This window comes from Nyctibius grandis, chromosome 12 (assembly GCF_013368605.1).
Source record: "Nyctibius grandis isolate bNycGra1 chromosome 12, bNycGra1.pri, whole genome shotgun sequence".
Classification (NCBI taxonomy): Eukaryota; Metazoa; Chordata; class Aves; order Nyctibiiformes; family Nyctibiidae; genus Nyctibius; species Nyctibius grandis.
This window is the reverse complement of record NC_090669.1, coordinates 3,632,802-3,656,846: the sequence shown is the minus strand read 5'-3', so window position 1 is coordinate 3,656,846 and position 24,045 is coordinate 3,632,802. Positions and strand designations below refer to the sequence as shown.

Here is a 24,045-nt window from a genome sequence, read left to right as displayed (position 1 = left end):
AACATTCACCAAAACCTTTGGTACAACAGACCAACACACACATCCTAATCCAGATGCAAGATAACTTGCATGTGAATGCAGATATCGGATGCAAAAACTGTTAACAACTCTTGATTCTCCTAAGAAACACTAACAATATAATGAAAGCAAAGGTCTTAGCAAAAGGCATTCGAATTATAACCTGGAAATCTGCATTCCTGAGCAACAGAAAGACAAGATGGACAAGGAAATCTGCAGGCCATGTGCCTTTTATTACTACCTTGCCAATGTTTTTCCTTAAGTGCTTTTTCTCCTGCTTGTATTTCCTTACATAATTCAGCTCCTGTTATATCCCTCCAAGCTGGAAGCTACCTGACAGCTGGATAATGGGTGAGCTCACCATCCCTGAAATGCCAAAAGAGGAATTATCAAGGTTAGAGGGGATATTCCATCAGATGACCACAGCTCGTTGCTATAGCTTGCTGAATCTGCAGGGCTAAGTACCCCACTGGGCTGAAAATAGCTGCATTGAAGCTGCCACTTCCTTAACTATTTAAGTAGTTTCTGGGTGCTTGACACAGTGTGCTTGACTTCGAGGTGCTTTTAAAATGTAAAAATCAAAATTAAATTTTGCTGAGGTCCTCAGTAAAAACCCATGAAGGGTAAACTTGGCATTCCTGCTACTGCTAAATAAAGCAGCAGAGAAAAACAGACCTGCCCTCCATAACCCAAGAAAGAAAGAAAGAAAAATGAAAAAAAAAAAAAGGCAATTCTATTTCTCTGTATAACCTTTTCTCTGTCACATTTGAGTGTAAATGCTTGGTCTGCAGAGTAGGTGTGCATCATACGTAACAGCCCGTGCTGGTGAAACAGCACGTTCTCAGTGAGAGCAGAGGGCATTTTGCAGCATTTTCCTTACAGCCCTAAATCATCTTTCCCTGTCCTCTTGCAGATCCCCATGATTTCCCCAGGAAGTGGGTAGGAGCTGGTCACTGAACCGTTACTGGTTTCCAGGGGTGCCTTTCCTTGGTGACCTTCAGAGTGTATTGTTTCAGACTGGGGCAGTGCGTGAGGAACGCTTCTACCACCTCCTGGCTGACCACACAGTAGCAGTGGATCTCCAACAGATTTCTGCACTGCCTGGCCAGATCTATTAGCGAGGAATTTAAGTCCCCCGAGGACGTGGTTTGCAGCGTCAGCTTCTTTAAAGTACTGCTGTAGCTCTGGGTGACAAACCTAATCTGATTTACCATGTAATTATAGGTATTAAGTTGCAGTGTGCTCACAGGTATATTCAGCTTTAGGATCCGTGGTATTTTGCAGGCAGGGACCGTATGATCAAACTCTAGGTCTACACAGAGTTGAGGATGCTTTTGACTCACAGCAGCCCAGAGCTCTTCTGAGATGACTGGTATATATTTGTCCAGGCGCTCACAGAAAATGTCTAAATAGGAGAAAGCTGCTCTCTCGGGCTTAAGCAGCTCCTGAAATACATCGTCAGACAAACTGGCATAGTAAACCCCCAAGGCTGAGAGTTTGGGACATGCTCTGAGAACTTTCCTAATGGTGTCTGGTGCCACGTTGCATACCAGGGTGCGGTTGTTGATGAACAAACTGTGCAAGTTTGGGTTGGTGGTAGCTAAGAGTTCAACAAGCTCACCATCGAGAGTGAAGGGCATTTTTCGAAAATCAATGTGCTGAAGATCTATCTGTTTTTTAGTGTCACATATGTTCCGTATGCTCTGTAGGATGTCCTGGCCAGAGTAGAAATAGGGGTTCTCCCCATGGCACACAATGCACAGCTGCTGCAGTTTGTGGTTCTGCTTTGCCAACGCATCCAAGATGTGTGTCACGTTCTTCCGGTTGACCTCCTTGGACTGGTCAAACACAATCTTCAGGTGTTTGATTTGGCTGAGGAACTGGAGCAGGCTCTGCAGCACGCCTTCCTCATCCTCTGAATCACACCTGGAAGGGTAAAACAAACTCTTAGTCACTGCGAACGCTGAGCTGAGCAACCACAGAGCAGATAACTCTCCTTTACTAGTGTTTCTGCAAACATCAATAGATTCCCCAGACATTTCTTCTCACTTGATGCCTGGAGAGTCACTGTAAGGTCAAACACTGAAGGAGTCACGAGGTGAGAAGAGTCAGTTCCCAGAAAGACCCATCAGAGAACAACAATGACAACTATTCAGTAACTTTCTCTTGCCATTTTCAAATGGCAACTTAGAACAACATACCTAAGAATTTCCCTTTAGCAAGGATTCATTCTCTTCCTCTCTCCCACCTTGCCCTCAGCTTTAGGATATTGCCGGGTCCTTGGGTTTGGACTGCTCCGTCCCCAACAAGAGGGAGATGGTGGGATCTTCTGAGTACTCATCTCTGTCTGTGAAATAGGGCCCTTCGCCCAGCTCAAAGAAGATGGGCAAGTCTCCGCTCCCCACGTCCATGGCGCTCGAGTCCACCAGGAAGAAGGGCTGGGCCGTGTAGTGAACCAGCTGCTTCCCAGTGTCCGCTGCACTGGCCTCTGTCTCCGTAGGTTTCTGCTGCTCCTGGGACGAAAGGAGATCCTGAATACTGGGCGAGGCTGCTGTCCAGGTCGGGAAGGTTCATGTCTGTAACCGTCATTGAAGGGCTAAAGAGATCCAAGAGCGCGCTCGTGTCCACGCTGAAGCCGTGCGTGGTCAGCATCGTCTGAAGGTTGTCCAGGTTGGAATCGATGGTGTCCAGGTGATCGTTGAGTTCATTCTTGTCGAGGCAGGCAACACTGAGGTACTTTTCCTGGGGCTGAGGCTGCGTGGTGCTGTCGCCGGCTGCAGCGGTCGTAGTGCTGGGTTCATTCTCCTGCAGGATGGAGTCAATGAACGTGGAGGGGGACAGAGGGGTTTCAACAGCAGGAGGGTTCCCTGGGCTGGCCTCCTCTACCTGGGGGCTGCGGACGGGACTAGGGGGTTCTTCTTTGATCCAGACCACGGGACTGCTCCTTTCATCGAGACTGCCGCTGGGAGATGCTGAAGGGCTGGACTGGGCTAGCTCGGTCACGTTGGAGATAATGGGACCAGAGCTGGCTGAAGAATCCGGGGAATACAGGTTGGAGCCACTATATGCTGGGGAAGAAGCTGCGTACAGGGATGAGCCGTGGATGTGCTCCAAGGAGTACTGGCGACTGTATTTCGGCATGGAATGTGCTGAACTGCTGTCGTTCAACATCAAGGGGATCTTCCTCTTCACCCCAAGAATACGGTTGGATTGCACCAATGAAATCAAAAACTGGATAAGCTTATTGACAACTTTCTGCTGCTGAGCGTGCTTCTGCCTCAAGCTGGCTACTTCCCTCCACAACACCTCATTCTCATGCTTCATGGCTATCAGCTTGGAGTCCATGCTCTCCTGCTTTCCTTTCATCACCTGGATGTCAGTCAGTAACTTGGTTACATTGTCTTGCTGAACCTTTATATCCTCATTCTTTATACTGGATACACTGGTTACTTTCCTCTTGATGTTCTCCAGGAGATGTTCTTGGCCTTGGATGAAGTATGGATGCTGGAATTCAGTATCATCTTTCTCTGGCTTCACCAATCCTCCCTGCTCAATGTGCACAACCTTTCGAAAGCCATACATATTGAGCTGCCGTACAAAGCTGGCCATGTTGTTATGTTTGAAGTACTTTGGAAGCACCTCCTTGGCAAACTGGCCTTGGTCAAACACATGGAAGCTGTTTCCACTCGGGCTCCAGCAGATGAGCGAGTCGGTGTCGGGATCCTCCACTAGGGTCCACAGCTTGGTGAGGAAAGCGGGCACGTTACTGCCGCCGGGGCCAGCGCCCACCGCCGCCGCGCCAGGCCCCTCCATGGCGGCCGCTGCTGCACCCTGAGGGCCCAGCTACAGGCCCCGGGGCAGGCCGCGGCGCGCCGGCGCCCCCTCCGGGAAACCGCCGCCAGGTGTGGGGGAGGAGGATAGTGGCGGGGCCGAGGCGGGCTGGCGGCGCGGGGCTCAGGGCCGCCGGCTGCCACAGCCACGGGGCCGAGCCGCTGCCTGCGCACTGCAGCCCCCGGGGCCCAGCATGGCCGCTGCCATCTTGGGAGACAATTCTTAAATAAGAATTTAATATTTCCCATAAACCCCAAATCATCGTCAGCAACTGAAAAAACACAGCACATAACACAATTTTCTCTATTATATGAACAGCTGCTAGTCATGTCAGATAATATCACACATCGAAGTCACAATCCATGTCAATAATGTCATAGTAGAGTGGTGCAAATGTTTGACACGCACTGGAAACAACGATCTGGTTATGCCTGCAAAGATGTTTGGACATCAGAAACCCATTCCTCTTACCTGATCTCTGTGAAATGCCAAACAGAGCTAGAAGAAACAGCTGCAGCCCACTGCTTGCACACCTGAAAGACCGTGTATCTATCTCGAAGAGAAAGATAATAGAAAATTTGGATGAGGATTTCTTCTGGGATGTAGTTCCACAGTTCTGGAACTGAAGCAGGCATTCTGTCAGGTTTAAAAATGGGAGAAACTTCCAAAACTGCAATTAATTCTCAAAAGTCCCTGTTTAGAAAAGGAAAAAAAAAAAAAAAAAAGAGACACACACATTAGGATTTATTTAACAAATCAAACCCATGCAACTGGATCACAGAGGAGATCAAAATTTTTTCAAACTTGAAATTTCACCAAATTTTGAAATGGAACACAAAAATGAGGAAAATCTGTTGGCCAATTGTTTTGCAGTTTTTTCTGTCAATCCTAAGAAGCTGGGTGATACTTTTCAAGAGTTGAAGATGTCAGGTCAAAGCTTTGGGGAAAAAAAAAAAAAAAAAAAAGCACCTTTTTTTCTGCAGTAGGTTTTGCTACTCTGAGTAATAAAAATGCAAGGGAATTTTCTGGTACTGCTGCACTGGTATTCAAAAAGCTGAGACAGATTTCTCAAACTGTGGGGGGGGTGGGAAAAAAACCTCTTTGCAAGCAGAAGCTCTGCACAGAAAACAGCCCTACATACCCATTTTTTACTGATAGGAAAACAGAAGGCCTACAGTAGAAACCAGCAGCTTAATTACAGTGGGCTTTGCCTGTGATGAGATGTGACAATTTGAAATAAATCTTTTATTACTGTGACTCCAGTTCTCAGAAATTACATTTCTACACGTCTGACTTAGAAAGGGAAAAGCATATTTTGATTGGACTAGATGATCTTTCGAGGTCCCTTCCAATCCCTAACATTCTGTGATTCTGTGATTAACCTTTCATGTGAACTACAATGCAATCAATAATCTTCCAAAAACGTGTTTTATCCATCTCGGAGATTTCTGCGCAAATAAAACTACCAACATGACATATTTTTTTCAACCCTCTCATAAACAAGTGAGAGGATTTTAAATGCAAACATTCCCTGTCCCAGGCCAGCACTGGAGCACGGGCCAAGTCTCGCAGCGTCCCTCTGGCATGCCCTCTTGCTTTTGAACCCCCATGTCCTGGAGTCACAGCATCACAGGTCTCATTTAAATGAAAACCTGTGCTTCCAGATACCCTCGAAGCAGGGAAAGAGTTGAAAAACGCGCAGCAAGTACGGAGTAGCGATGCAAAAGGCGTAATGCAGAGAGGAACACAATTGCACATTTTTCTAGACTACGCTGCTTTGAAGTGTGACTCATTACTTTGGGTGCGAGGTGGCAGCAGCATAGCAGCTGTGCTATCTTATCCACCATCAGATCAGTGACAACCCCCTTTCCACCCACCGCTGAGCTAGAACGGCCAAGCGATACAGTCCTGCTTCCTTCCTGGGAACTGGATGTCTTTCGGCATTCTCTCTGACAATCACCTTGACAGCTCGGACCCTGCTCATCTACTTTTAGCTGCTTTTAATACCATCCCTAACACACGTTTGCCAAAGTGTTAAACTGCTCTTTGCCCTACCTGAAATTGTACTCCAAGCCCAAGCCCTTGGAGTCACGTGAGAAGGACCTTGAATCTCTCAGAAAGTAAGAGTGCATTTCTAGCTGTGCTGATTGCTTGGAAAAGCTTAAACATACGGTCTGAGAGCAGGAAGGCAGGCAGAAAGGCAAAATTATCAGTGTTACTTTAAGTAACTGCAAGGCTTTGAGTCAGCGAGGAGTACGGTTCACAGTCCGTGAACGCTGTGGGTTGGCGTGGCTCCACCTCGGGTGCCTGCCCAGTGAGGACAGCTGGGCTGGGGCCAGATCTCCGGAGCCATCGAGGATCTCCGCGCTTTGTTAACCACACGACAGAGGAGCGCTGCCGGCTGCTGCGCCGAGCTTCATCAGCTCTCAGCACAGCAGGCCCCAAGGAAGTCAAGGAAGACGCTGGCTGGAGCGAGCGGCTGGCGGCCCGAACAGGAACAGGCGGTGGCTGCGCCCGGGCGAGACGCCCAATGCGCCCTGCGAGCCGAGCAGCGGGGAGGCCCCCACCACCGCATCCCCTCCAGCCCCACGCAGGCCCCACGGGGCAGCCGGGTAAGGGGCGCAGCGTACCTCTGGGAGCAGAGCCTGTCGTCCTCTTCGCTCCCCGCCCGCGGCTCCTGGCACGGGCTGCGCCCCAGAGGGAGGAGCGGAGGAGGAGACCGAAAATAACAGCGAGAGAGAGGCGCCTTCCCTGCCCACGGGCTGGGAGCCAGGATGCGGTGCTGTCCTTTATGGGAAGGCACACATTAACAGCCCCGTCTTCCTCCTGCCCCCGCAGTTCCCTAACGCCCCACTTCCCTGAAGGGCCTCAGCACTGACCCTGCCAGGCCCGGGGGCAGCCTGTCCTCCCCCAGCACACACACCATGGAATCACGACACCCAGATCTCGTGCCAGCTGAGCCCCACGGAGCCGCAGCCTCTCCCCTCACTGCCATCTTTGCTTCCCAAATGGGAAACAACAGGGTGACACTCCAAGCACTTTGATTTCACCACACGGGATGCTCCCTGAAAGCACGCACTCAGCAAGGGTTAGCAGAAGAGAAACCCGTGTCTCAGCTATCCTTTCCTTTTTTACCCTCTCAATATACAGCAAACAGATTAGATTCAAGGAGAAATGTTAATGGGACATGGGTGGGTGATGGTCCCCACAGCACCTCACCCTGGGAGCCAGCACTGCTTCAGGCTTGTTTTTTTGCACGGGAAGGAAAGATGTCTGGGTTCATTTAACCCCATTAACCCTTAAATGCATGAACTCACGAGTGGCTGCTTAAACTGTCAGCAAGTCAATGCCTGGTCGCCAGAAGCGCTGGCACCACCAGGCCTGCTGACCCTGAAGGGGACTGTGGGTGCTGCATGCCCCTGTAAAGGAGAGCACCCAGGAGAGACAGCCTGGATTCACCCCTTCAAGGATTTATTTCAATTATGTTTTTCCTTTGGCAAACCAATTAGTTAATATCATTAAAAAGCTGTTTTTGTAAAATAGCATTAAATACATATGTATTTTTAAAAAATATATATATAGATACATTTTTAATAACACTTTCCGCTTTTGTTTGAAGTTCAGTTCCCCGGAGAGTTTGCACAAACTGACTGCCAAGCTGGAGTGACGGCAGCTCACACATGGGCACAAAATCTGGCCCCGGGCCCATGCCAGCTTCTCGACAGCTGTGGACAAGCAAGGGAGCTGCTGTCACCCCTCCGCTCGCTGGAGGACTTCTATGCAAGACAAACACAGCCTGAGCAGGAAGCTCCTACCTGAGGTTGAACGATGGAGACCCAAATCCGGCTCCTTGCTTCACTTGCCACAGAACCTCTCATGGACTCGGGAAAAGCTGCTTTACTCTCTCTACTTGTCCGTTCAGTTCATCAGAGGAGCACAGTGGAGTTAACAGCCTCACCTGGCTCAGAAAGAGGTGGGAGATCACTCAGGTGTCACTGCAGGAAGGACGAAACCAGAATGCCCAGCAGAATAATATACTGACACCATCATCTTACCCTTCTAGTGGGAGATGCAAGGACCAGCCCAGGTGTCCCTACCCACTCGCCGTGCTCAGTATCATGCTGCTCTGCTTTTGCTAAGCAGAGTCCCAGAGGTCCCCTGCATCAGGGCTGCTCTCACAAACGGTGCTAGGCTCCCTGCTCACTTCTGTTGGGAGCTTTCCTTCTTGCCCACTGTACCCTTGGACAGCAGTGACCTGTCGAGCCTGCTGGATTTGCCTGGAGAAGGAAACAACATCATTTAATCCCTCTCCTCTCCTGAGCAAACGGACGCTGTTACAGATGCTGCAGAGTTACTGCGTTCCTCAAATTATCCCAGGACACCTTTTCAAAATGAGCTCCCGGGAAGGGAGGGTGTAAGAGCTGAACTTCCTCTGCTGCTCAGTAATCACTAACCCAACCAATCTTCGTTTTCACCGTTTAATCTCGTTAGCAGCGTCACAGGGAAAGCTGGCGAGTGCGGCCAGGACCCACCAGCTTTGTGGTGCCACAAGCTACGCAGGGGGTTCAAACAGCCCCGTCTTCCCGGACCCCAACGGAGCAGGGGCCCGCAGGCAGCCCCCGCCGGCGGGCAGCTCTGGAGCCACCTGCGCAGCGTCAGTGCCGACCATCTACAGCCTCACCCACGCGAGTGCCCGAAGCTGGCCGAGCACTCCGCTGCCGCCGGAGCCACCGGCCGCCTCGAGACGCGGGGACCCGGAGGCGTCACGGCACGGCCAGAGCCGCCGGCCCTCCCCAGCGCCCAGCACCCCTCCCCGTCGGCCTCCCCCGGCCGTAACGCGGGGGGAGCCCAGCCCCGGGGCCGGTCTGGGGGCAGTACGAGAACAGCGGGCCATATTCACGGGAAGGGTACTACCCCTCACGTGTCAGCGGGGGTTCTGTCGCCTCTCCGTTAACCCCCCCGCCCGCACACGGCCCGGTCCCCAGCGGGGCCCGCCCGGCCCGGCCCGGCCCGGCGGAGCAGCGGGCGGCGCCGCGCAGGGGCGGAAGTGGCGGCGCCGAGGCCGGGCGGCGGCGGCGGCAGGAGGTAAAGCCGCCCGGAGCCGCCGGAGGGTGCCGGGGCTGCCGCGGGCGGGCAGGGGACCGGGGGCGCGGGGCCGCGGGCCGGGTCGGAGCCCTGCGGCCCCCCCGGGGCTGCCCCGCGGGGGGACGGCGGGGCGGGGCGGCGGGCCCCGGCGGTCGGGCTGGTGGGGACATGCGGGAGCGGGGAGAGCGGGGTGTCACCGCCGGCGGCGCGGCCCGGCCGTGCCCGGGGCTGGCGGCTGCCCCGGCTCTATTGCCGTACGGGAGCTGAGCGGCAGCAGCGCCAGAGGCCGGCGAAAAAGGCGATAAGGACGATGGCACCCGTTACTCACGGCCTGGGGTTGGCTTTCCTGAAGCACCCCCCACCGCCCTGGCCGCCGCTGCTGCTCGGGCCTGCGGCGGGAGGGCCCCGGTGCCGAGAGGGGACGGGGATGGGGCAGCGCCCGTTGCGCTGCTGGGATAACGCTGCAGAGGCACGACAGCAAAGGGCTCCTTACCCGAGTTTTTGCAAGCCGCCGGTAATTTCCAGGCTCCCCAGCGTTGCTTGAGTGGAACCAGAGGAGCAGGAGCCTGGTCTGCGTGGGGAAGGAGTGCAGGGGCAGCGGGGTCCGTGCTGCAGCGATGGCAGCAGGATGAAACAGGGTCCTTGTGCTTCATGTGCCTCTGGGCTGGCAGGGAGCTCTCAGGCATTTGCACTGCAAAATAGAAATTGTTCCGTGGGTTAAATCTTTTAAATATTCCACGGCTGTAGTTTTCTAAGATGCTACTCAGATTTCTGTTACCCTCCTTCTGCGTGCCAGGAGATGAGTGCCCAGATCCCAAACTTCCCAGTGTCTGGAGGCTCAGACCAGACCTGGACTTCGCAGCAGCAGTGCATCCTCTTTCTTCTTTATGAGATGCTTTTCTAAAAGGCCCATGTGACATGGGAGCCCACGGCCTGGAAACACTCGCTCCTGCATCCTGCAGGCACTCCTTGAACCCCTGAGTTCTGTGTGAATTTTATGATTTGCTGGTTATTTCCTATATTTTCTGAAAAAGTGAAAGGTGCTCGTGCTGGGTACACTTTAAGGTTATAGTAAGGAAACAGGGTGGGCCATACATCCCAGTGCCCTGTTTGACGTGCTGCAAGGGATGGAAATGGTTCCCAGCCCCAGCCACCACCTGAAGGACAGCCTGTCCATAGGAGTCATCCTTCTCTGTCTGGCAGCCCCTGGGGACAAAAGACCTTCACACCCACAATCTAAAGGACATCTGAAGAGAGGGACGCTGTCACGGCCAGCAGCTGTACTGTCAGGCTAGTGCTTGGCAGCCAAGGGAAGGCTGTTGGGGTTGAGTAACAGGGCAGAAAGCAGGAAGGAAGGGATAGCTGTGGGGAAGCAGCTGATGGTGTGACAGAGGTGCAAGCAAGTAGTCAGAGAGGGGGCAGGACTTGGGACAGGGGCTGAGCCAAAAGCCCCAAATTACTTGTTCCCATGATGTGATGGAAGGGCTGGTTCCGAGCGCTGCTCTCTGTGGGAGCGGCTTCAGGGGGCTTGCGGTGACCAGCTCACGGACACGCTCAGGCAGTCTGTACTCACCAGAAAGGAGAGGTGGCCTGTCTCCTGGGCTGTCAGATATGCGCTCTCCAGCTGTCACAGCTCAGTCTGGCATTGCCCAATCTAGTACAACTCTTCCATTCTGAGTACCCATAGCCTGGGAGGTGCTTTGGTTCCTCTTTGCCTTGGGAGCAGAGTTGGGTGCAGCTGTGTTAGATACAAGTGTTGCATTAGCTGGCCAGCAAGGAACAGGCATGACGAGAATGGAGAGGTGGATGTGCTGTCTTCTAGGTGCATTGCTGCAAGAGGTGAATGGTGGGAGAAGAATAATGAATGAGCTGGTGTGTAAAGCAAAGGGATGGCCCTGAATGTCCTGCTACCTGAGCCCTGGGCTCTGTAATGTATCCTTTAGTGAGGACAACCAGGGGACCGGGACCTTCGGCAAAATGCCTCTGCCTGCAGTAGGGTTTCAGTCTGTGTGAATGTGCCGGCACCAGGACTGCTGGGTGCTCCCTGGAGCACCCCAGTTATGTGTCCTGGCTGGGCAGTTAGAAGCACAAGGACTGAAACTCTTTGCTTCAGAGTCTCTTTGAACGATAAAATGAATGGACTTCAGTGGAAAATGAATGCAGAGCTTTGTGAGCTGCCAACATGTCCTACTGTGCTGTGCTTTGCAGAATAACAGTAAACTCCTTAAAGGTTACACTTGCTCTAACGTCACCACCTCCTCTAGGAAATGAGGGTAAATCCCCATAATCCTGTCATGCTTGTGCTTAGTGGTTGCTGTAAGCACTCACCCAACATCAGGCCATTTTCCCTATGGTCTCCCAGCTCACCTGTGTGATTTTGTAGGGTGCTGAAGATGGCAGGCAGCTCCGCTCCTTGGATCGGCAGCGCGTATCTCTTCCTCCAGTCCACGTGCAAGACTATTGTTCTGCCGTCTCTCTACGAAAGCTCCCAGAAGAAACCTAGTGTGTTCAAGGCGCTGAAGCTGGCATTTGCAGGTACCCACGCTCTCCGATATCTCGGCACACTGTCTCATCTCTTCATGCAATGCCGTGCCTTTCTTTAATCTCATGCTCATGGGTGAGGAAGGCTGGTGCTCACTGTATTTAGGAAAGACAGTAAAGTGGAGCCAGTCCACCAAGATGGCTGGGGGTTGGAGCACTTGTCCTGTAACTGAGGCTGAGGGAGTTGGACCTGTTCAGCATAGGTAAGAGAAGGCTTTGGGGGACCTACCGACAGCCTGCCAGCACCTACGGGGAGGGGGAGATGGAGCTGCACTCTTCACAGTGGGGCATGGGGAAAGAGGCAACAGGCACAAATTGAAACCAGACATAAGGACAAACATTTTTCCTATGAAGACAGTCAAGCAGTTGTCCAGAGTGACTGTATTCTCCATCCTTGGGGGTTTTCAAAACAGGACTGGATAAAGCCCTGAGCAACTTGGTCTGACCTCAGAGCTGACCCTGCTTTGCATGGGAGGTTGCGCTAGAGATTTTCTGGGCTTCCTTCCAACTTGAACTATCCTGCGAGTTATCCTACTTTATGAATGTTTGTTTAAACTGATTTATGTAAGAGGGGAAAAGATTGCAATTGCTATGAAAGAAGATATAATTTCTGTCTTTATACCACCACAGAAACATGATTTCTGCTTTGAGAAGCCAATTTTTTAAATGACTGATAGCCAGTATAAGGTATTTTCTGATATGAACAGGCACAATTACATTGGCTTCAGCTGTATGTGATCCTATTTACACCAGAAAAGGACTTGAGATGCAAATGGCCATAAAACTACGTTTCTCTATTCATCCTTGCACCAAGTTTATCATATTTACCTAGAATCACTCTCATGGTGTTCTTTACCTGTCATACAGCTGAGCCTATATTGTTTAATTGGGCTTGTGTAACTACACTGTGATTTCTTCTGGCGGTCACCAGTCTAGCAAAGTCAGCCAGTTTACCCAATACAGGCCTGCTCATCTTGCATCTCGAGCCAAAGATGTGAAGCAGCAGGAAGCCTGACGCGTTTGTCCAGTTAGGCTCAATTTATGGCTGCTTTGTGTCCCTGGAATGTGAATCTGCTCACACATTTAAAGGAAAGCCCACAAAACTGCTAAATCCTACTGTGCTTATTCAGACCTAAAAAGGACATGAAATCTGAAGCTGTCTAAAGTTTTCTGAAGAAACACATGCAAAGTCCTCTCTTTTGAGGTAGCTTTACAGCTGTCTTGTACACCATTCATAAAGGTTTCCATGTCTGGGCAGATTTTCCCTCCCCAGCCTTATTACGGAAGCTTTTGTTTAACCAGCACTCCCAAAAAACAAAGCATGAAGGAAGCAATAAAAATACAGTTCTGGTCAGCTCCAGTGAATTAAAATGCCTTTCCTAGGCGCTTAGCCCCATGTCCTAGTTACACATCTGGTCCAAACTAGACTTTCTGATGCAACCAGGACTCAGTAAGCCCTGTAAGGCCGCTGTTAGACCACATACTTTTAAATGCTAGGTCGCTTGTCCTGCCTAATCTGGAGCACACAAGTCTGCTTGGCCTTGAGATTCTCCTCCAAGCATGTCTAAATAATGCCATGACGTGTGGTTTAGAAATACCTGAGGTAGTGCCAGTCTGAGCCAGTACTGCTGTACTGGCCAAGAGGTGAATTCAGGTCTGGAAGCAGTACAGCCAGCCTCCCACAGGCCTCCGCTGCAAATAAAAGAGACAAACACATACTGTAAACTGTCATCAGCAGCACATCAAATCCCTGTGGAGAGGAGGTCAATGTGCACAGCTATTCAAATTTTGCTGGGAGAAGGAGGAATGAAGGCCTGACCAATTTCTGTTGTCCACATCACTCGTGGTCCCCCTGCACTAGTATTAGAGGGTTCATCCCTGGCTTCTCCTTGCTTAGATTTTACTGTCAATTGAATCTCTGTGCAAAGCAGCTTAAGAAGTCAAGGCTCCATCTCAAGCAGCCTGAATTCCTGTGGCTGTGTCCATCGTTTGCCATTTGTGAGATCTGTTGAACACTCAAAGCCAGCCAAAAGTTACCTCTAGGCACAGGGTGGAGAGGAAAGGCTGGGTCTCTTTCCAGGACCTTCATCACTGCAGAGGACTCCAGTCACAAGGACTGAAATCTGGCTGAGCTGAACTATGCATTTTTGTCTATGAAAAACTTTGCTGTGCTGCTAGTTTAGCATAACCATTTCTGTCCTGGCAATGGAACCTCAAAGGTAAAACCTCCCCCAGTGAACAGTGTTGGGATAATTACCTGGGCTGTAGTATCGTACGGCTTCAGTTGCACACCATACTTCATGGGGATTGGTGGTGGCAGGGCAGCCAAAACTTAATCCTTTCTTCTTGGTTTTACATACAGGTTTTTCGTCCCAGAGGACTTTATCACATAAGAGAATTCAAAAGCTGCTCCATTGCAGGCTTGGTGGTGGATGGGAGTGGGTCTGGGTTGTGTGTCTCATGCCTGGATAGTGACTCTGCTCACTTCTCCCTGCCAGACTCCACCGGCAGCATGAATGGTGTGGACATTCTCAAAGTGCACTGCAGCCACCCGCACCTGATAGTCCAGCTGAAGTTCTGCAAGCAGGAGAACTGCCGCCAGTTCCTGCAGAGCTACCGGGAAGGAGCGCTCCGGGAGTCCCTCCAGAATCACCTCCAGCTCTCCTTGGTCATGACCACAGTGCCTCTTGAAATGGAGCTGAAGGCTGGCAACGAGCACCTCGACAACATGCTGAAGGATGAGGATCGCTGCCTGGAGTGCATCTACAGAGAAAAGGTGAATGTGAGAGGGAGGGAGGCCAGGCAGCAATAAGAAGCAGTAGCACAGGACTCGGGAACGTGGGTGCAAATCTTGCTCTGCTGCAGCACGCTGGGTTGTTAACTTCTCCATCCTTCAGTTCTCAACTGTAACATGGAGAAACAGCTCTGCCCTAACAGCGCAACAGTCAGACAGATGACACCATGGCACAGCCGTCACTGGCTGAGGGCAGTGCTGGGTACCAGCCTGCTGTACATGAGCTAAACACTTGACTGAATCAGAGCACTTGCCAGGTTTGACTCTTCCCATGTGCTTTGCCTTCTTTACTCCTTTTCTCATTAACTGCTTTTTGGAGGTCAGACTAGTTTTCTCTTGGTTAGTGAGAAAAGCTGGCTTGGAGAGGATGCAGGAACAACAAAACTTAGGTAATGGAGGGGCAGAGAGAGAGAAGGGGGTAGCAGGAGCTGCCTGCTTTGATGGCCATGAGCTGTTGGATCAGGTCACCCTGTTCTGTGTGTCTGACCTTCATGTGGAGTGAGTCCGAGAAGCTGCAGTGCCTGTGGTGCACCCTAATTCTTGCAGAGGGCTGCTGAAAATCAACACAGACTAGTAGCAGTTCAGTGCAACTAGTAAGCACTCACTGCTGCATGCAAGAAACCCAGGAGGGGGAGATTGCCTCTTTCACATCACATCACAGATTTAAATTCACAGATTTACAGCCGGAACTCCATTAGACTATCCCATTTGATGAGTTTACGACTCAGGCTATAGTTATCCCCTTGCTCTTCTCTTGACACCATCATCTTAAGCTGCACCTTCCAGCATCTACAGCTTTGTGAGATGGTGAACCTGGCACGAATCACTGATGCTGTTTGCATTACAGCCTGACCGCCTGCGGGACGAGGAAATCACGGAGCTGGAGGAATGTCTCAAGAGCCTGATTGTTCACCAGAGCATCAACAACAATATGGCTGTAAAAGACTGTGCATCTCTGAACTCCCCATCTCTACCCCACCCTTCTCAAGGCAGCTCCCTTTCTGCACAAGTCACCTTCGTCTTCCAGGGACAACAGTTCGGTGAGTAGCTAGAACTGAACAAGAGAGCCCTGGGTCTTCCTCACCTCAAAGCCCAAAAGGGAGGATTAATGTGATGACATATGGGGATCTGCCTCAGCTAAATCAAGGCTGTCCCCAGCATCCCATAAGGAAGGAATTACAATAGTCCTAAGATATTGCCGTACTGCTTCAGATGGGGCCTCAACCTGTTTTATTTCTGGGGTGGCACAGAACCAGATGCTTCAGAGTCTGTGTCCCTTCCAGATTCCTCACATTTTAAAACTCCTTAATACTGAAAGGAAGAACACAGAGTAGTTTTCTCTTCCGCCACGTCATTTGGTTGAGGTGAATTCATAGCATAGGTTGGATCAGACTGGGAAGGTTCCTACAGACACCATCAGCCCTGCTTTCAGCCAGGGCTGATTTGCCCAGGCTCCCTGCAGCATACTGGCTGTCTTTGGGGTCTGTCCCCTACAGAGAGCTCTCAGAGTCTCATGTAGCAATTTTAGCTTGAGATCAGCTAGATCATTAAGCTGTGCATACAGTCTCCAGTGCTAAACAGCCAAGGAGAGAGCTCCTGTCTGCATTTCAGTATTTTCAGGACTTGGTCAGAAATGCCTTGCCAAGTTGCTTTTGAAAGGCTGAAACAAATAAAGAGGATGGCCATTAGAACAAAACCAACGAGCTTTGGCAAACCACAGGACAATCCCATCCTGGGGGAGGGAAATAAAAAGGAAAATAGGCATTGCCAAGCTTGCAGGATGGGGGCAAGCCCAGATACTCTGATGTTGTGGGAGGATTTCAGTAAGGGAACAGCCTGAGCAAGGCAGGGAGCTCAGATGTGCCCGGGCAGACGGCTGTGAGCGGGTACGCGTGTCACCACATGCTGCAGTTTGCCACCCGAGGCACCAGCACTGCCCTGGGGATGGCAGACTGTGGGGAGAGCGGATACATCCAGCTCGTACACAGGGAGCAGGGACATCCTAAGCGGCGAGGCTTACTCCAGCTGGTTTTCCCTTCCCGGTGGTGGAGGGCTGCCATGAGAGCACACAGACCCGTGTGCAGGACCCCCTGCCCATGGCAGGGCAGGCTCTTTCGCTTCCCTGCTCTTGCACTTCAGCTCCAAACTCACAGCGCTGCCCTGGTGTTAAAACACTGGCGGACAAGCAGAGCAGCTCCACAGCAGTTTAATGACGTGCTGTGGATATGGAACAGATTCCCTGCTCCACAGGGTATCTGCAAACCTTGGACTGGCCCAAGCTGCATGACATCAGCCGTGAAACCCCTGTGTTTTACCTGCCCTCTGTCCCTTTCAGCCAACAGAACGCTCACACCAGACGACCACCAGAAATTTGCCAAGCTCGTGTCCAAGAAATGGAAGCAAGTGGGTCGCTCTTTGCAGAAGAACTGTAGGGCCCTGCGTGATCCTGTCATTGATAATCTGGCCCTTGAATATGACCGAGAGGGACTATACGAACAAGCCTATCAGCTGCTTCTCAGATTTATCCAGTCGGAGGGGAAGAAGGCCACAATAGCACGGCTGATTGCAGCCCTGGAAGAAAATGGTCTTATCAGCTTGGCTGAGGAGCTCTTGGGCCTCCATTCCAGTGAGGACTGCTCCTAGAGCCCGAAGGGTAGTGGCATTGCTAAGGGCTTTCTTGCTTTAGCTACTGTATGAGACTGCTGCCGGTGTCTGGGAATGTAAAGTCCTGAAAATCACCGCAGGTTTCCGTGTAGATGGGAATGCCTGGGGGAGTGGTTCTGTGCTCGCAGAAGCTAGCACGGGCCTCTGGCCTTATTTCATTCTGTTCCCAGACGTCAATGTTACCTTCCCGTGAACTGGTGAGAGAGGCTTTCAGCCTGACTTCCTTCAGGACTGAAGTGTCACAGGGAGGCAGCCAGACAGGTAGAGAGCCATAGGGGAGGGTGGGGAGAGGAGAAAAGCAAGGATGGCATCTCAGAGAATTTCTCTGGAAGCAGACACCACCACTGTTTCTCAGGCTGTGGCCCAGGGCCATCGCCTGGAGAGCTGCAATATATTTTTTCATACTGAAGACATTTATGCCCTCAGGCATGACATCAAGCAAAGACAGAGGGGAAATTAAGGAAAAGTCAATTTTATATTATTTTCCTTCTTTGTTCTTCAAACAAGGAACATCTGTGGCAAGTGCATCTGTCCTGCCCTACCCTAGTATAGCTCCTTCCCACCGCTCACCACCTGAAGGTTTCCCTTTTACCTGGGACAGTCATATTCTTCCACAGGGCACAAGACTGCTGCTGTAGAACAAAGCTCAGACACTGAACAAGCAATATGGACAAACACAAATTCAGAGAAGGATTCCCAACTTTTTCTGGACTGTGGTGGACAATAAAATATTGACTACATCACACTTAGCTCTTTCCCACCAACCCGAGGGACCCTGCAGCTGTGAAAAGCAAAACAGAGTGCTGGAAGGAAGAGAGTCTCCTAGTCAGGAGGTTACCTGTGCAGCGCAGCTTGGAACTGCAATTCTAAGATGTGTTACAGCATCGAATACCACCCAGACCCCAGCCCGCAGAGCTGAGCTGTTGCCTCTGAGCACGTGGCTTCTAGTGCCTTCACCCTCTTCTTAACCACCTGCCCTCGGCCTGCGGAGTTCACCAGAGAGGACAGCTTACGCCATCGCATCTCACAGGAGTCAGGATTTGCGCAGAGCCTTTCCCTGGCGGTGTTGTCACTGTGTGACAATTGGGCATCAGCTGCCGTGCCTGGATTTACCTGCCCTGATTTTGAGGGTTAAAAGTGGCTTAAAGGACAAAGCACCCACACCCCAGGGCTGACTTGTGCTTCCAGTTCCCGACTCTCTCCTGGCATGGTTGATGCAGACTGCAACAGAGCAGAGTTTACACCTTTGCCCGTAACAAAGCAACAAGTATCTAGCATGACATGGGTACCATGAAGCACAACAGCTTGATTATCTTTGACATATTCCCTATACTTTCCTGATATGTTTTTACTTATCCTTTTTCATTAATTCTATCCCTCTTTGCCCTTCCCATCTGTGGGGATAGCCAGTGGGCCTTGGAAATGATTTCAGATGCAGATGGTGGCTCTGCCAGCACACGTAAAGCCTGTGTGTGCATGCAAGTATTGGGCCACTTGCAGTCACGGTAGGACCAGCCTTCAGACAGGCAAGCCCCAATGGCCTTTTAAACCACACCTCACATCTTAATCCTTCCTGGAGTCAAAGCTGTAATGTGGTAAGGAGGGACTCAGCGTGGGATTCAGGTGTGTGGGCTCAGATCCGAGCTCCTGGGGCTGGTGCCGCTCCCTTAGCTTCTGCTGAAACGCATGCTGCGAGCATCAGCTAACTGAAGAGCCAGATTAGGAGGATTGAGATGGCCAGCTTCTGCCCAGTTGGGGTCCACATGCCTCAGGTGTGCTGAGCATCGCGTTCCTCTGGGTAAGCCTGAGGAACCTGTCTTTTTTCTGCAGATTTTGAATCCCCAAGGTTATGTACACAGTGTGGAAAGGAAATGGAGGGGGCCAAAGATGGGGAGAATGTTTTCAGGGTGCGAGTGAATCTGTTTCTCTCTTGCCCTTAGCTTCAAAGGAAGCAGGACTTCATGTAGGCACCATCTGTACAAAGACTGTGGCTCTGTGACCTTCTATTAAGCCATTCTATGTCAGTGCTGTTGCAGTCTCATCTCTCCCATTCCTGCTCCCTGTCCTACCCTCTCCCTTACAGCAGTACCAAAGCTCTTCCCAAAATGAAGCAATTATCTCTCCAACAGTTGGACTTTTGGGACCAGCGCAGCGATGCTGATCTTAGTTTAGGCTGCCGTGGAACCATACCTCAAAGCATTTAGCTTTCCTGCCAGATCACAGCTAGGGAATGCTGTTTGGCACCAACCCACCTGGCAAATGGTATTTTAAAAAAACAAAAAAATCAGAAACTTGAAAATTACTTTAACAGCAAGAGGGTTTGCTCTTGATTTTGCAAAAATGATTTTTTTAGAAACAAGCTCATAAGCGTAGCCTGCTGTCTCATTTGTAATGAAGATTTCTAATCTCTATTCATGTGCACAACTCTCAGATGCCGTTATAAGGCAGCCACTGAGTGGTGAGGACTGCTAGCTTTTCTAGCATCTGTTAGTGCTCAAAAAGAGAAAGGCTTATTATTCAGCATCTACTTCAAGTCCAAAAAACTTCTTTGCTGCTATTACTGTATTCCAGAGGACTAAGCATGAATGCTTTTCTTCTTAATGCAAACCTTGTGCATTTTATTCCTCTGCCAGCAACTGGCATATGTGTTTCCTTTTACTCAGAGATTCCCTCTCAAAAGTGCCATTAAGTGCTGGAGCTCCTGGCAACCTTTCTGGAATATCATCTTTAACAGCATTCACAGGTGCCTTTATTGCAGAGACTCGAAGAAAAAGGGTTTTCCAGTGATACTCCATGGTGGAATTGTCTTGAGCACATGGCATCATTTGGGACCATAGCAGTGGCTGTTTCGTACCTTCTTTTCTGTGATCAGTCGTTGTCATCATCATCATCATCATCATCAGATGCAATGAAAACTCGATTCTGGTCTCAAGCAGACTCCTTCCTGCTAAAAGAGTAGGGATTTTTAGTATTATCTGGCACAAATATAGACAGAGACAGTTTTCACAGAAGCCTGAGAATGCAGTAGATCAATTGGATCCTGAGCATCCGATGTCATTTGCATTGATTTGGCATTTGGCTGGGGCTTCACTCTGAATTTTACTTCTGTTTCACCCAGAAGATTTTACAGCAGTTTTGCACTGGTGTGCAAAGACAAGGGGACTCGCATCACGCAGGGAAGGAAGAAGCACTCACAGAGGAACAAAACATTAGCAGAGATTTGTTGAAGAAATTAGAGGCGTGTCTTTACCTTGGATAGGAATGCAAGGAGTGGAACTGAAGAGTGAGCTAGATGTTGGGGCTGCTTGGTGATCCACCAGAAACTCAGCACTATATGCTAGACCAAGGGCTACAATGTGCACCCCCGGTGACTGCCTGGCTGTGACGCTGTTGGAAGAGACGCACGCTCATGCTTTCTTCCTTGCCTGTGCAAAGTTAGATGCACGTATACTGCACCTACTCAGATGCCAGACATGCAGGCGACACTCCCTTACTACTATTTATAGCGATTAGCTAATGTCTAGTGTGGGAGATAAGCCGCGGGCAGTGCTGCCGCTGGTGAATTTCACCTTACCCCATAACAGCTCTTCTCTATTTATTGAGATATGTCTGAAAAAAAACAATATATTTTCAGGGGGGTGGTGGTATTTCAGAATCAAACATGCAGCAAACCAGCACACAATATTAAAAGCAAATAAAGATGCTAATCAGATGCATATAAAAAAAATGAAATAGACAAAGTATAAAACAAACAGGAGAACCCAGGCCAAAACACGCTTACAAGAAGGGATCCAAGAGGGCTTTTTCTGTGGTACAGATTGTTTTTGTAGTTTTAGCAATGTTTCAGATTTGAAGGAGGCTCCTTTCAGTCTGCCAGAAAGAATAAAAGGTCCATCCAAAGGAGAATTTGAATGGTTTGTTTTGGCATAGCTGAGCTACAGTGTTCAAGTGGATAGTAACAGAGAGGAGAGTGAGAGTTAAACTGCTCACCAGATACACTTTGACGTGAGGCATCTGAGAGAAGTAAACCTGAGCGTATACCCTGATATAAATTTGTCACGAAGGAAAAATATCAAACTGTCCTGGAGGGCAGAGTCAGTGAAAGGCCAACATTAACCCTCTTAGATGCCTGTTAAAAATATACCATAGATTAATTCATCTGCTGAAGACAACGATGCACCGTCACGGCAGATAGGGAAGGTGCTCTCTTCCAGCAGCTTCAGTTCTCACATGCCACAGCTGCTCACAGTGGGCCAGTTTGTCAGGTGAAAACAGTGCTTGACTCAGAAATAAGGACTATTAACTCAGCATTATTGATTGGAAGCACTAAAAATCACAAGCTGGGCCTTAAAGAAATAAAACTTTCTTCCAGATTTTCATAGCAAGTCAAATTAAGAACGAATCTCGACAACTCACAGCAACCCTTTCCAGGTTACCATTTTCAGCTTCAGCCCTCCCATTGAAGAGGTGGATATCTGGATTATTTGTAGTGCAAAATGGGGTGCTAGGGTCACAGCACGGCAGGTTACAGAGCTTGGTGAAAAAATGAGAGCCTCCAAGTAAAACAGTTTGCTCGAGTGTCATAGCTGGGAAGTCTCAGAACTGTATCCATTTCAAAATTCGGGGGAAGCTGAGGCAGAAAACAATATTCTTTGTACCACTCTCAAGATGCAGAAAACATAAGGTGAAAAACGCGTATAGGCTTAGAGCTGAGAGAAACTACTTGTTCAGAGAAGGCATAGGTGCTTGGTGCGGACACTGCTCCAGACAAAGGTCTTTTCCCAGCGTGAGGAAATCGCGAGGTTTTTCCTTACCTGTTAATTTTGCCATCCATTTCAAAGTCCACTTCAGTGTTGAGAAGCCATCCTGCTGCCTGGGTCACCGTGTCGCCTCCCCTCTGTGGTGTCAAAAGGTACCTTAGAGCCACCTCTGGCTCACACCCCGGCCGCAGCCCACGGGCTCTGAAACCAAAAGGGAGCACGTACAGCAGTGAGGAGCTCGAATTCACTTAAACTGCTCATTTAGTTCAACTGAAAATTCTGGAACAGCCGTGAACCTCTGGTGTTGTACACCTTAAACCGAGGAGGGACTAGAACGGGAGCCAAGACGGTTTCTTCAGTCTAGCCCACGTATTGGAGCGTGTGCGTGAAATTGGGGAGATACACTGCTTTACAGCGGACAAGGGTCTGGCCATTTGTCTTTCGTACAGAGATGGGCTCAGATGGTGAGGCAATGTAAGGCCTAGAGTCAAAAATTATGTTTTTCTTCTCTGGATTGGATTTTAAAGCCACTGAAGGGATTCGGCCATACATCTCTAACTGAAATCCGTAGAAGTGTGGTTAAGTCCCTTAGTCAACAGTGGAAAAATCCCTTTCTGACCCAATTCCAAATTTCCGTGATACTCAGCGTCAGATCTGGATCAGCCATCTACCGCTATGGACTGCAATGCCATGTGTACTCAGGTCTAGGACATTCAACCTCCAAGGAATTGTCTTTTATAGAAAAAAGCACTTTGGTCTATTTTTCCCTCATTCTTTTTTATAAATAAATATATACTTTTGATGAAAAGTGCCTCAGAGACTTTCATTAAACACTTAACGCAGAGGTAAGAAAGGGGTTCACTGAAGTTCTGGCCACGTTGGCTATCAGCAGCTCTCAGGAGCATCCAGCTGAAGTGTCTGGGTGCACGAATGGGTCTTGCCCAACAGTTGCTGCTTTGATGAGCCTTTAGCAAACATGGCCAGAAGGGGAGGTTTGTCACAAACCTGGCAGAGCTCCTCGTGTTTCTTTCAGTGCCATTATGTATCTGGGACTCCTCGGAGGCCCCAGCATCGCTGTAATCCCGAGTGCCTCACTGTTAGTGAGCGTTCTCACAAGGCTGCCTGCCCCGTAGGGAGCCAGGGAGCTTGGACACGAAATCTTCTCCAGCGGCTTTGCACAGGAAGCCACTGGCTGACCTGAAAGCTGAACCTGGGGAAATTCTTTTTGCCATAAACTCAAGCAGAGCAGTATTTCTCCCTGAGTCACTTCAATCTCAGACAGTACTTGCAAATCACAAGATCAGCCCTTCTTTATTTACCACAAAGCTGTATTCCCAACCGCATGGCTTGATGCCTGAAGGAATACAGTGACGGGGAGCAGGGCTCTGCCCTGCAATGGGGGAAGGACATTTGGCACAAGGCTCACTTAAAGCCATGTGCCAACACACCGACCCGGGGTCAACAGGGCTGACCTACTGATGAGGGTCAACAAGATCACTCACCCAGTCTTGTAAGACAGAGTGACACATCATGGGACAGACCAAGGGCACCTTTGCTGACAGTGAGAAGAATGGATCAGCCATGCATCGGTGCCCAGGGAACAAGGTACAGGTGAGACAACAGCCAAGTAGAAGCGCCCATGGAGAAAACTCCTCCACCTCCCAAGCTCCATGCACGACACCCTAAGCCACGGCAGCCACAAAGGCACCGCACAGCAATGAACACCTCCGTTTTCACTGTCACCCCATGGGAGCACACAAAAAGGGTAGCAGTCCCAAAACCTGGGGCGGGGGGAACGCGGTGGAAATACCTGCTGTGAGTCCCCGATGGTTTCGGGGAGCGGTCCCCCTCGCTCCACAGCCAGCCCCTCTGAGCAAAGGCGGACGCTTCTCTGCTCTTCGCCTCCATGACCGTCATCTGCCTCCTTACAGAGGAGGGATGAAAAATAGCCTGGGGCTGCTGCTGCGGAGAAGGATAAAGGTACCTGGGGTCGGCACAGGGAAAGCGTGACGCTGAGTAACATCTATGGCAGAGGTTTCCAATCAGCTGCACTATTCAGCGAGGCACTGCCGTGTTTCAGACAGCTGCACATCACCAGGGAAGGGCTTGCCCAGCCTGGAGCGCCTGGATGCAGGGCCTGAGGGTTGCTCATCAGGAACCCATCCATATGACAGCTTGTCACGGTGACATTGTGTTCAATAAAGCAAAACGTTTGAGCTGAAATGAAAAATGCATCAAAAAAGCATTTTTACATTATGTTTAAAAAACAGTCAGGTGTTTGTGAAAACAACAGAGTAGATCAAAACCTGCTTTTATGACAAGTTCACTGTAAATGAAAAACTTTGCATATTC

At 50.2% G+C, this 24,045-nt stretch overlaps 2 protein-coding genes and 1 pseudogene across 10 annotated transcripts; 1 reads left to right on the top strand and 2 right to left on the bottom strand.

The window, feature by feature from the left end:
• Positions 1–229: 229 nt before the first annotated feature.
• FBXL8 (F-box and leucine rich repeat protein 8) lies at positions 230–9,445 on the bottom strand. 8 transcript variants are annotated; one of them, XM_068411062.1, is made up of 5 exons: positions 9,428–9,445; positions 7,905–8,126; positions 7,665–7,807; positions 4,321–4,542; positions 230–1,944 (listed from the first exon to the last, which is right to left on the bottom strand). In XM_068411062.1, the coding sequence occupies exons 4-5, from the start codon at positions 4,482–4,484 to the stop codon at positions 969–971; spliced, it is 1,140 nt and encodes a 379-aa protein (XP_068267163.1). In that variant the 5' UTR covers positions 4,485–4,542; positions 7,665–7,807; positions 7,905–8,126; positions 9,428–9,445; the 3' UTR covers positions 230–968. The 8 variants fall into 8 exon arrangements, with proteins under 8 accessions (XP_068267163.1, XP_068267160.1, XP_068267159.1 ...); XM_068411059.1 differs by lacking the exon at positions 9,428–9,445 and adding an exon at positions 8,771–8,851; XM_068411058.1 differs by lacking the exon at positions 9,428–9,445 and adding an exon at positions 8,764–8,846.
• LOC137669148 (heat shock factor protein 1 pseudogene) lies at positions 1,862–3,831 on the bottom strand (annotated as a pseudogene).
• On the top strand, positions 8,890–22,455 carry TRADD (TNFRSF1A associated via death domain). 2 transcript variants are annotated; one of them, XM_068411067.1, is made up of 5 exons: positions 8,890–8,934; positions 11,318–11,469; positions 13,974–14,251; positions 15,117–15,309; positions 16,605–22,455. In XM_068411067.1, exons 2-5 carry the CDS (start codon positions 11,328–11,330, stop codon positions 16,910–16,912), a joined length of 921 nt encoding a protein of 306 aa, XP_068267168.1. In that variant the 5' UTR covers positions 8,890–8,934; positions 11,318–11,327; the 3' UTR covers positions 16,913–22,455. The 2 variants fall into 2 exon arrangements, with proteins under 2 accessions (XP_068267168.1, XP_068267167.1); XM_068411066.1 differs by lacking the exon at positions 8,890–8,934 and adding an exon at positions 9,369–9,448.
• Positions 22,456–24,045: the final 1,590 nt, after the last annotated feature.